General features: G+C 38.3%; 1 protein-coding gene across 2 annotated transcripts in view; it reads left to right on the forward strand.

Moving 5' to 3' along the window:
* The window catches only part of NTNG1 (netrin G1), a 279,240-nt gene extending 271,489 nt beyond the window's left edge, over positions 1 to 7,751 (forward strand). The window contains exons 5-6 of one of the 2 annotated variants that reach the window (XM_034653999.1): positions 1,480 to 1,647; positions 7,262 to 7,751. In XM_034653999.1, coding sequence (XP_034509890.1) covers positions 1,480 to 1,647; positions 7,262 to 7,404 — 311 coding nt within the window. In that variant the 3' untranslated portion in view covers positions 7,405 to 7,751. The remainder of the gene's footprint in view (positions 1 to 1,479; positions 1,648 to 7,261) is intronic. The other variant, XM_034654000.1, reaches the window with a different exon arrangement.
* The last annotated feature ends 5,057 nt before the right edge of the window (positions 7,752 to 12,808 follow it).

The raw sequence follows: 12,808 nt of genomic DNA on the forward strand, positions 1-12,808 counted from the left end.
AGCAACTAGCTCTCCACTAAATGAATCCACACCATTCTGATGAATAGCAGCATGTTAAAAAAAAAAAAAAAAGTTCTAGTCACTCTTCCTTACTCTTCCTTATTCATTTTGACAGTGCCTATTCATTTTTACTCTGCTCATCAAATGCACTTCTTTCAAAATCTATCTAGGCCAAAAGAGTAACTCAGCGATTTGCATAGTGCCTGGCACATGGAAGATCAATCCAATAAAATATTTATTGAATGAATGAATGAATGAATGGGCTCAAATAGTGGCTGTGTTTGGCTTCCTAGTGAAGTAAAATAAAAGCCAGACATTAATAAGAGGAGTACTTTTAGATTAGATAAACAAGGTTTACAGTATCATGGTTGACCCTCCTCATAAATGTCCAGCTAGGCCTACCCCCATATTTTGAGAAGACATATTAGCTTCCCCTACTTACTCCTCCCACTTTTTTTTTTCTGTCTGATTTGATCATTATTGCCACGGGTAAAGGCTTTGTCTTTGCCACTTCTTTGAAAAACATTGAATTAGTTGAGCAACATCTTGCTTCGCTGAGATGCAACAGAGAGAAAATCTAGTCACTCCCCACCCTCCCCCACCTGCTCTCCTCCTCTTTCCCCGTCTCCTCCTCTAGTTCTTCCCACCATCACACCTCAGCCTCAAAGGCATCTCCAGTATTCTGGGGAAACAAAGAAAAGGAAATCTGAGGGTACTGCCCCATCATTAGCTGCCAATCCTTCTTTTGTAGTGGACTTCGCTTGAAACTTGGGTGAAAAGGAAATTTTAAGAGCACTTTTCCCATACAAATCATCTCCCTGCTTTTTATATTTTCTCTCACAGATAAACAAACATCAGATTTGGCCTGATGAAAGGCTTACAAAAACTGTCTTCCCTCTTAGCATTTGGAAAAAACAAAAATAGAAAATTTGTTAGTTGGCTAGATCCCTATGAAATTGGCCACAATTTCTGGGAAACCCTGACTAAGTTACTGTCTTGACATAAATGATAATGAGACACTACACAACGGAGTCGTAGGTAGTGGCAGGCTCAGGCCCTCGATGCTCACATACTTCCCTCCCTCTTTTTAAGAGTGCAAAAATGAAGAAAAAATGGGGGAAGTGGCACAAAGACAGTAACGTTCTCAATACGCAAAACTTAGACTTTTGCATCAATGGCAACCGAGCCTTCCCAAATTTTAAAAGGTGTACACCTGCAAATGCTTCTATTCATACTGTATGCCAAGAATTAACACTCTCCAGTCATGTTCTGAATGTCCAACCTTTCTATCCTGCTTGAAACAGATGCTACTTTCATGCCAGTCACAACCACCTGTGGTCGCCATGTGTCATGTTGCATCACATAGATGTAATGCCATCCCGCCATCTTTTCTCCACTCCTCATTTTATCCAAGCATGTAGTGTGCTGTTACTCTGCTACTGTATACACTCTGTATACATTTCTGTTCTTCCTTGCAAGATTGTGAATGCTTCGGCCACTCCAATCGATGCAGTTATATCGATCTGCTCAATACAGTCATTTGCGTGAGCTGTAAACACAACACTAGAGGGCAGCACTGTGAGTTATGCAGGCTGGGCTACTTCAGAAATGCTTCTGCACAGCTGGACGATGAGAATGTGTGCATAGGTCAGTTCCATTATAATTTCAGCTATTGTTCTGCGCCTTTCGAGCTATGGGGAGCTATTTAAGGTGAAGAGGCTGTTGATTTGCACCACGGCTGAGCCAGAATGAACTTTCTCAATGGAGAAAACACCCTTGTGGTAGACTTGAAATTCTCTTGTGCTGGATGACTTGGGGGATATATTCTGAATCCTTATGTGATTGTTGCTTTAAAGATGATCAGCCGAAAATCATGTTTAGAAGATGAAAAATTTTCTATTATTCTTTCTTCCTTCTTTTTTTTTTTTGCATGAAATTTTAAAACCTGGTAATATCAAATAATCTTAAAGTCTTAAGTTGTACATTTAGCTTTTAAAATGGAAACTCACTATATGGGGTTTAATTATAGCTATGAGAAATTAGGATAAACTCTTGTATGTAATTGGTAACCAACCAAATATTGATTACTTAAAAATATTGCCATTTGGAATTGAAAGCCATTAGCAATTGGTAATATAGAAGTTTGCCTGACTTTTCCATCCATAGTAATGAAATTCCATTTATTGAATTTTCTTATAGCCCCCAAAAGGAGAAGCAATTTCTCAAAGCTATTCTAGGCAATTAATTCTCTCAGCTTCCAAGGTAAACAAGCTCTGGAAAACTGGGTCCACAGGGTTCTCTCAAGCACTCTCCCCCACCCACCATGACCACTGCTCAGGTCAACCGGAGAGAACCTCCCCAAAACTTTCTCCTACCCTTTGCATAGTGGATCCCATCTTTAAGAAAGGGAGTTGATGGAAAAATAAGAAACAATAAATGGAATTTCACTTCACAATTTACTTTGAAGAAGTGCATATGTTTGAAATGGTCAAGGCTACATGCATATCTGTTACCTCACCAGTAGGTAACTACATAGGCAATGAATTTTAAAAGTAGAATTTTGCACTTAGAGACTAATTTAAATAGAAAACACATGCTGAAAAATGGCAGGAGGTCTTTTGATCAAAAAAGAAATCTAATTAATCTGCAATTCTGGGATCATTGTTTTCTGATTGGATTGTCAAGGTCATATAGCTACTTGCCCAGGATCATGTAAGATAGCTGTACAGGTTGTTTTGAAATCAGTTAGGCCAAGTTTACATAATACTGCTTATATCTACAGTATGTTCTATTTTTCAAAGTGCCTCCTTATTTATTATTTGGGAATTAGTGGAGAAATCACTGGACTTAGAGGCCGGAGAGCTGGGTTCAAGTCCCAGTTTGATATTTAATAGATGTGTGCCTTAGGTAAGTCATTTAAGAACTCCTGGTCCAACTGGGGTCATATGGGATGCCCAGGTAACACTTGGTAAACTGGGAACTGACTTGCAAATATGTTTTTTCTACTTAATCCTCATTAACAAAACTGTGGGGTAAGTATTCCACTGATAATTTCTGCTATTTTCTAGTAGAGAAAAGTAAGGCAAATTGACCCAAATCATACAGCTTTCACAAAGAGTTAGTTTCCTGACTTCAAAGCTTGAACACCTTCTCCCAACTATCCTGACATAATTAGCAAAACTAAGCTTGTCAGACTTCTACTTACGGTATGCTTTTTGGATGACAGTAGCAATTCCGCTATGAGCTTGCGAACAGAAGTTCAATTGCCTTTATAACTATTGGGGTTACAAAGATTTTAGGTTATTAATAACCCAAAAGACATGTAGCTGTCAGAATTTTGAATGCAGTTACATTCACTGAATGTCATTTGTAAAAATATATAAATGTCATACTATAAATATGGAAACAAGAGAAAAGGTAAAATAAATAGGAACATAGAAATAAAAATCTTTTATGTAAATTACCTGATTAAAATATTTTACAGTGTTAATTTCATATTATTTTAAATGAATAAAGAAAAAGCCCTAAAAGAAAATATTTTATTCCATATAATATCTAATAGGTAACAATAATACCCCAATGTTTTACTCAGAATATTCTATTCTTAGGAACTTTGGCCTTTTTCTAGTCCTAAACTAATCTTATGAACTATAAAATCTGCACTTCCTATTCAATTTTAAGAGGTATAGTTCTGTTGTAAATCTATGTTTTATTATCTCCAGACAGGAAGACAGCCTGTTTAGCTTTTGTCTTTTAAATAACATAAACTAGAGATGAAATATGGAAAGCTTAATATACATTTTTTCCTACTTAAAAAAATCAAAAGCAGTTGTTTTCTCCATTTCTAGAAAGTTTGTTAGTTAAAATTATAAATCTTTGGAGAATTTTATTTTATTGAGGCAAACATGTTTCTATTCAGTATTTTATACTCTTCAAACCAAGTAAATTGGTAAACCCAAAGATGAAAATTTTTAGGTACCATTAAAATTAGCTATAATATTCCCCCACATACCAGAATTCCTTAAATTGCTGCCCTTTTCCTAAGGGGTAAAATTGTTTGTAAAGAATGAATTGAAAAATGTGGCTAGCTGGTATATGCTACGGTCTATCTTTTGTCTTGAGTCTGTATATGCATACAGTGAATCAATAACAATTTCCTAAAAGAGCTATGGATTCTGTTTTTCCCACTTGAAGGGCCAAGGGTAGAGGTACCAGGGCTTCCTACCCACCAGGCTAAGGCTGGCGTTTGCTCTCTGAGGGCCATTGGTAGCCTGTGGTTCCTTATTGCCAAGGCTTGCTCTATGGAAAAGCATGAACCAATTCACTCTTTTCCACAGTTCAGCTCCCCAAAAGGCTTGAGGCAGGACTGAGAATTAAATTTAAGAGCATACACCACAAGTAATTGAGAGTTTAATGCCTTTTTGTATACAAAGCACAAATGAAAATGAATGGGTATTTACCTAATTCACTTTCACAGAATTAAGCACCAATCTTGGAAAATTTGAACTTTATCTAAGTCTTCTCTAATTCTGAGGAAGAGAAAGGCACTTTGCCATTCCTTTAACAAATGACAGTGAAATCCACCACCCTGGTTATAAGGGGAGAGTCCCTATCTTTGACAAAATGTACACCACACTGAAATAGATGTCATAAACTACTTGCATCATTTTATATTATGACAAATATAAAATGCAGACTATTCCATGTTGCCACAGTGACTGCTGCTTTANCTCTAATTCTGAGGAAGAGAAAGGCACTTTGCCATTCCTTTAACAAATGACAGTGAAATCCACCACCCTGGTATAAGGGGAGAGTCCCTATCTTTGACAAAATGTACACCGCACTGAAATAGATGTCATAAACTATTTGCATCATTTTATATTATGACAAATATAAAATGCAGACTATTCCATGTTGCCACAGTGACTGCTGCTTTGTGACTACTGGTGAACTTACCCATTTTCATACAAATTCCAAGCACAGCCATGTCTCCAAAGATGCATGTAATTACCCTGTATGACGCAGCAATTACATGAAGATGACACCCTGACATGCTTTTGTCTCATATAAACTCAAGCATTAAGCAGAAAGCTAGAGGATATGTGGTTCATGACCTTGGGTAATCACTGCTAATAATCTCTGATAACAAGCTTGACATCAGAATGAAACACAGGGCTCAGCAGTTACTACTAAACATATCTCAAATTAGGCTGTATTTTTTTATACCCCCTGAAACCCAAGATCAGGTAACCGGAAGTACCTTCTATAGACAAGAACTTCTAACACCTATAAATCAATTGTAGTATAACTTTTTAATCAAACCTCCACGAATATTTCATGTTGTTTTTAGCCTAACAGTCTTGCATCTTCTTCCTAATTTCATGGAATAAAATATAGTACTCCAAGGCCATCACCAATATCTACCATTGTCCATGGTATCACAAATGATATTTTTTTAAAAACTAATTTATTTGTACATAAGATGGTGTGTAGACCACACCTCTCCTCATCATTTATTTTCATTTCTGTTTGAATAACACTACGCTTAGTCACCTTTTCCTATGACAACCACTGGGATGTCCTATGATGTAGACATTCCGCATTTTTAAAAAATTTTGCTTTCTTTGCATCTAAACCCTTATATTAATAAAATTGCTATGGGCTAATTGACTAGAGTAGCATGCGAATTCATGATGGCCAGTTATAACTCTACTTCCTGTCTACAAAGTGTTGGTGACTCATTGTCAACTTAAATACGCTTTAAATAGTAAGAAACAAAGTAAGTGTTGAGTAACTATAGGTACATACTTATAATATAAATGTACACACAACATTTTTAAAGTCACAACAAAATTACTATTTTAGAAAACAACTCCCATATATACACACATTAAAATAAAAAATGCCCACTTAAAATAAAACTCTAATTTTAAGCACAAACCAAGCCAGGAAAAGAGGGAGCATTTTAGTTTATTTAGTTTTATTTTCACCTGCATATGTCACTATTAGTCTTATGTTTGTATCATAATAATGTTGAACATAAAATTTAACTAAATCAACGTCAAATAAGTCATAATTCTAAGGCCTTCTACATTCTTTGAAGAAATTGTCTAATTAATCTCAATGACAAAAACAGAGCCAACCCTCCAGACCTCTTTATAACGTTAAATCTTGAATCTCTGCCGCCAGTCTAAAACCCTAACCTTAATGCTAATAAACTGAGGTTCTCAGGGCTTCTCTTCTTCCGTTGGTCGGTCGGTCGGTATTTTATTTGGTTTTTAAAAAGAAAACCTCTTAAAGGGGCATTTTAATATAAAGGAAACAGAGTGACAAAGGGGCTTGCCCAGATTATACAGTAGGTAATGAGGAAAGAAACTTTGGCCCCCAAATTCCAAAAGCTGCAAACTAGCTGTTGTTGCCTTTCAAATTAATGGAAACCTAAGGAATTCCCATTTCAGGTTCAGCCTTTCACCAAAATAGAGCTTCCAAAGCAAAAACATCCTTTTTAAGAGTGTGTGAGCAATCAAGAACATATTCTATTTACTTTTTACTAGACAAAGTTGTATTGTCCTTCCAGTAAACATTATAATGAAAAATGTATGTTTCAAATTATGCCTATGTTGAAATTTACTTGGGATTTCAAACTTTATTTCTCTTTCATAATTGTTAATCTAGGCTGCATAAAACCCGTACCAACGTGCCTAGCATCTAAATAACATCTATCTACAGGCTCCACACAGAACAGTGCGTGTGGAGATATATCTATAAAATAAAGTGCTCTTCCAAATCATAAAGAAAAGTGCCTTTGAATGAACAAAGTGCATTCAGATTGCACTTTAAAAATGTTCAGCAGTTCTCAAATATTGAGTGTAACACATCAGCCCATTTGAATAATTTAAAACAGATTTTACACTGATGGCATATTGATTTATACTTGATATACAAACTTCTCGTGGTGTTCATTAAGCCATCTAAAAATGCCCTAACAAATGGAATCTCTATTATGATCTGTTAGCCATGAAGAGCATGATGTCTTATTTCCTCACAAGTTTTCAGTTAATTTCCTCCCATATCATAAAAATGGCATCATGGAAGGCCGAGGAAATCAATAAACGGGGCCGAAATCACCATATTTGCCAAAGCATTTCATTAGCGGACATCTTCCTTTAAGTAAGCGATGCATTTAAGTGACGCTCCTGTGTTGATAACCTATAAGCCATGCAGACTTGTCTCCAGCCTGTGTGTTGTCTTGTTTCTACAGAGTGTTATTGTAACCCTTTGGGCTCAGTCCATGATCGCTGTAATGGCTCAGGATATTGTGAGTGTAAGACGGGAACAACAGGGCCTAAGTGTGATGAGTGTCTGCCGGGAAATTCCTGGCACTCCGGCTGTCAACGTAAGTAACTCTGGGAGCTGCCCTCTGCCTGCTCCAGCATGGCTGATTCCGCTTGTCCAGGCCAGTGCGTGCAGCTTCTCAGAGCAGAAAAAGACCCGAACCACTGACAAGCTTTAAAAGCTACTTAAGGCCCCAGCCTACATAGAGGAGAGAGCAATCCATCACTGTCCAGCTGGCTTCTTTGAAGCCCATCTTCTTCCCCTCTGAATGCAGGAGCAACTTATGTTGAAATATTGTGCTCAGATCCAGGTAGCTGGCCAGACCATAAATTAAGTGGCACAATAGGGACCCGGCTTGGAAATTCTCACCGCAAAATGAAGGGTGATGTGTATGTGGTTAATATATTTCTCGAACTGAAAACTACCCCAGAGCTCCAGAGTTCATAAATTAAATGATATCTACATAACTTATTACCACCCCTGCTATCATACCCATCCCTGAATCTTAACCAAAAACCTGAAGGCAATAAATCTAAGGGATATTTAAATGCCAGGGTAAAATAAATGACAAAAATCAATATTGATTTTAAGCCTCTGAGGTTAGGCACCATGCAGCGAGCCTTAGACAGATGCCATTTGGTTCAGCCTCATTTCTCTGAGGATTATCAGACCTTCTTAAAAGCTTGTCAGGCAGGTGGCATGTCGGCATATTCAGGGAACAGAAATTTAAAAATCTGAGCAGAAGCTTCCTTCTGTCATTCATAACCTTTTCTGCTTTTTCATTACGCACTAACTTTCTAGTCTATCTGTACACATTTAGCTTACTAATATTAAAAAGCCACCAGGCAAGTCCTCTGGAGCAGAGCAGTCCAATAGCAAATTGTGCAAGCCACATAACGGAGTTTTCAGTGTCTTGTTATCCACATTTAAAAAGTAAAGATAAATAGAAGAAATAGATTTTAAGAACTTATTTCATTTAACCTTTAAATATGTCAAATAGTATCATTCAACATATAATCAACATCAAAACTATTAAAGATACATTTTACATTTTTTCATACTGTCCTTGAAATCAAGTGTGTGTTTTATACTTCCAGAACATCTCAGTTAGGACTGACCATATTGCAAGGCCTAATAGCCACATGTGTCTACCATATTGGACAGCACAGCTCTAGAACTTCCTTGGCTTACTTTTCACTTGAAAACAACGTCAGCCTGCAGGAAGTGTCTAAAGCCAATTCCAAGGCCATGCAGGAAATTTTACTGGCTACTTGTGGAATTAATAGTTATCTGTGAGCTACGCTTCTGCATAATGTTAAGCCAAAGTGAAATTTACTGTCATACTATTGCCATGGGTAGCAAAGAACTGTGGTGATAGTTTGAGAAATCTGGCATTGAGGACTCCAAGATAAAGATGGGACCCCGGGGCTGGAGGTGAGCATCTCCAGCCATGCTGGAGAGGAACTTTAAAAGACAAAGAGTCAGGCAGCACACCTGCACAGAAGCTCTGCATAAGGTCATGGTTTAAAAGTCCTACTTGATGTAGATTTCTAGAAAACACCGTAGGGGTCTGGATGACTTGGTGAATCCCAAGGACCATGTGAGGAGGCAGAATTCAAAGGACAGTCATTGGTCCTGGAACATCTGGATGTGGAGGCCCAGAGAAAGCCAAAAGTCAAGAGGAAAGAAGGAGGAACAGACAGAGAAAGGACCCAAACCAGCCCAAGACTCAAGGCACACGTTGTAAGGAGACTTTGCAATTAAGACACTCTTCTCAAAAAGAAAGGCTCATGTAAACTTCCTGATGCAGCAGGACATAATGAGTAGGTGTAATCAGGGAAAGACATTAGAGAGGGAAACCAATCCAGCCTTAGGGGAGGTATACCCCAAAAAGGTCCCAACTTGATTTTTCTGTATTAGTTATTGGAGTATTATAAAAATGTACAATGTCACCAAATTTCTCTTCTGGAATTGGAAGACTGGATTGCACGTGGTCCTCCACATAAGGGCTGTGAGATATACAAAACCCTCTGTACCTCAGCTCCAGCACCTCACATCCTTGGTATGAATGGATCAGTGAGATTATGGAAGTAAATGCTTTACCCTCTTGAGTATTTCTTGAGTACCTACCATGAATTAGGCATTGAGCTAACAGCAGAGGCTACAAGGATGAAGAAAGTTAGCTGCTGTGGACATATGGTCATGGAGTTCACAGTCTGAGGTGAGAGGCTGACAGACAAACCAACAGTTTTGACAGAAAGTAGTCTGAACTAAGGAAGAGCTATGTATGTGCTTTTAGTGAAGCCCAGATGGAAGTGAGGCTTCCCAGAGAATCGAAGTTTGGTTCAGTACTGAAGGATTAGTAGGCGCTTTCCAGGGTGGAACTTCTTGAGCAAAAGTACATGAGCTGACACACTGTGTTCCAGAAATATCAAATAGTTTTGATATGATGGGAGGATAAGGGGTGTGTGTGTGTGTGTGTGTGTGTGTGTGTGTGTGTGTGTGTTGGGAGGGAGGGAAGATGTTCAGAAGGCAACCAGAGACCAGATCACATGGTTTCATGAACACCAAGCTGAGGAGTTTCTTCTCATCAAGGAGGAGACAGACATGGGGTCCATTATACAGTTTTAGACAGAGGAATGAAATGGTCAGAGTTTTAGAAAGATTATTCTGGCTGCCCTCGTAAAGGAAGGACTGGAACAGGATGAGACTAGATTTGTTATATCAGTTTAACATATTTCCAATATACCTTTGAGTATGCAGTAGATTGATCTCATTCTAAAATCTTTTTTCCTTCCCTCAGATCCACCCATATAGGGCTGATATTCTATGCAAGAATATAGAAATTCTGCTGTCAGTTGATAAATGGCTACAGCCTGAGGAGCCCTAAGTGCCTTCACCTGGGATCTCTCAGACCACCCCTAAGATCCACCAACTAATGGGGTAACACCGGCCATAGTAGGGTGCCTCCAGCGCCAGTGTTATAACAGATACTCATTCTCATTAGTTGATGATCACAGGTTGACAAATATTTTTCATATCACTCTCATGTCTTCACACACATGAACGCCCTCAAGAGTGCCCTTCCAAAAAAAATACCCTTAACGTCAAATCTCTCTCTCTTCCCTCCACCGCCACCCCCCATACACTTCTACTGAGCTGAATGCATCCTTGGGTTAACCTCATTATCAGTGGCAGTGATTAACCTGACAACAAGAAACCAATGCCAAGAAGAAAGCAGTGGTAGATGGAGCTGGCAATGGTGCTGGCAGTGAGCCATGAGTTGTAGTAAGAAGACACACACTGGCCCTGGGCTTGAATTGCATCTCCACCTCTTACTACCTGCAAGACTTAGAGGAAATCACTTAGACTCTCTAAGCCCAGTTTTATTTTGTTTTTTCTCTTAAAATGGGGGTAATACTAGGACATGACACATATAGTAATCATGAAGATTCAAGGAAACTAATGAATGTGGACCTCATGGTACATAGTAAGCACTCAATTATTTAATTCCAAACACATGTTGATGTGTCAAAATGCTAGGCAAAATCTGTATTTAAAAGTTATTGTACAATAATAGCACAGAACATGCAGCAAGATTCGCCACTACTGAAATTCCAAATTGTTGACCTAGAAACTTCTAAAAAAAAGCCCTTGATTATAGGCAAGGCTGATTTAAGAGATCAAAGCGAAGCTGACCCCAAAAACAATGGTGTGGCTTTCACAGGAGGAAATGAAGAGCTCCAGGCTCATCAGTGAACCTTCTGAGTCAGGGGGTGACCCGCTGTATGCTCCATAAATATAAGCTGGTCTGTCTGACATAAAAGGTGAAACACTTGAAGACCAACAGAACGAATGGTCTTTCGACAGCATGGGGCACACCCAATCCAGGAAAGAAAGGAGAAAAAAATAGATTTCAAGGAGATCAAGCAGAATCAAAATTAGTGTTGAGGTTACTAATAGAAGAATGAGACACTGAGGAGAAGGAGCCTTGTTTTGTTTTGTTTTGTTTTTTGCTTTGTTTTTTATGTGCCCCTTTGAAATTAGTGAAAAAGGATGAGCCACGTCCCAGAGAATAAAGCTAAACCTTCCCAAAAGGAAGCCACATTCCATGTTTCACATAAAACACGGAGGGTTAGCATGTATTGGGAAGTAATGACAAACTTGTCAACACCACCAAGGACATTGGACATAGGGGAGGTTTGTTGATATTTTGGTTTGGAAAATGGAATGGAAATAGCCATGCTAGAACCAGTGAGGCTAAGGAGGAGGAGTGTTGGTGTCCTGGAGGATGTGTAAGGATGTATAATAAATATATTAAATGTATATTAAAGCTACCAATTATCCCCCGTTTTTACGTAGTTTAGATGAATAGTGCTTTCAAAAGAACTTATAGTCTAAATATTTGGGTTAAAGTCAAAAGATTTGGTGACATAGTTCAGTGTCATGATTTTGGAAGATAACAGAGCATATAGGAAATCAAGAACTAAGTATACATAGCAAGGGGAAGGCTGAGATTCAGTTGCGGGACCATGGCCTACAATATCCCAATAACCCTAGAATATGGGTTCTTGGAAGGGATCAGTACACATATTACTGAGAACAGAAAAACGTGCTTAGTAGAAGGCTCAATGGTCTGATCAAGAAGATTTTTAATTAAGTTTGAATATTGTGAAAATACCCTTATAAAACTGTAAAACCAGACACGTGGCAAACCACAGAGTTTTAAAAAAAACACAAGAGTTATTCTCAGGAGAAGAATAAGGAAAGGTTTGTGGAACAAAACTCTATGGTTTAGGTGTTTTCCTTCCCAGAGAATGCACAATAACTATTCATTTTCTACTGCTGCTATAGTAAACTGCCGCAAACAGTGGCTCAAAACAACAAGAATGTGTTTCTTACAGTTCTGTATTTAGAAGTCCAACAAGGATCTCACTGGGCTAAGATCAAGCTGTCAGAAGAGCTGTGTACCCTTCTGGAGGCTCTAGGGGGAAAATCTGTTTCCTTGCCCTTCCTAGCTTCTGGAAGCTACCTGTATTCCTTTGCTCGTAGCCCCCTTCCTCTACCTTCAAAGCCAAGAACCTTCCATCTCTGTGTGCCTTTCTTCCATCATTACAACTTTCTCTGGGCACAGCTGGGAAAAGATCTCCACTCTTAAGGACTCTTATGATTAGCTTAGGTGCACACAGATAATCCAGGAGAATCTCTCTACCTAAAGGTCCTTAATGTAATCTCTCTATAAAGTTTGTTTTGCCATGAAAAAAAAAAAAAAACAGGTTGCAAGGATTAGGATATAGACATCTTTGGAAAGAAAACAGTTGACACTGTCTACTACAATAATCATTGAAAATGGCAAGTTTTAATGCCAAGCATAAATATGCAGGTATCATAGAAATGGAATGTAACTCATGCTTGGAAGAAAGATATGCAAGCGAAAAAGAAATAAAGATATGCAAGAGAAAAAAGAAATATA

Source organism: Ailuropoda melanoleuca, chromosome 2 (genome assembly GCF_002007445.2).
Source record: "Ailuropoda melanoleuca isolate Jingjing chromosome 2, ASM200744v2, whole genome shotgun sequence".
NCBI lineage: Eukaryota > Metazoa > Chordata > Mammalia > Carnivora > Ursidae > Ailuropoda > Ailuropoda melanoleuca.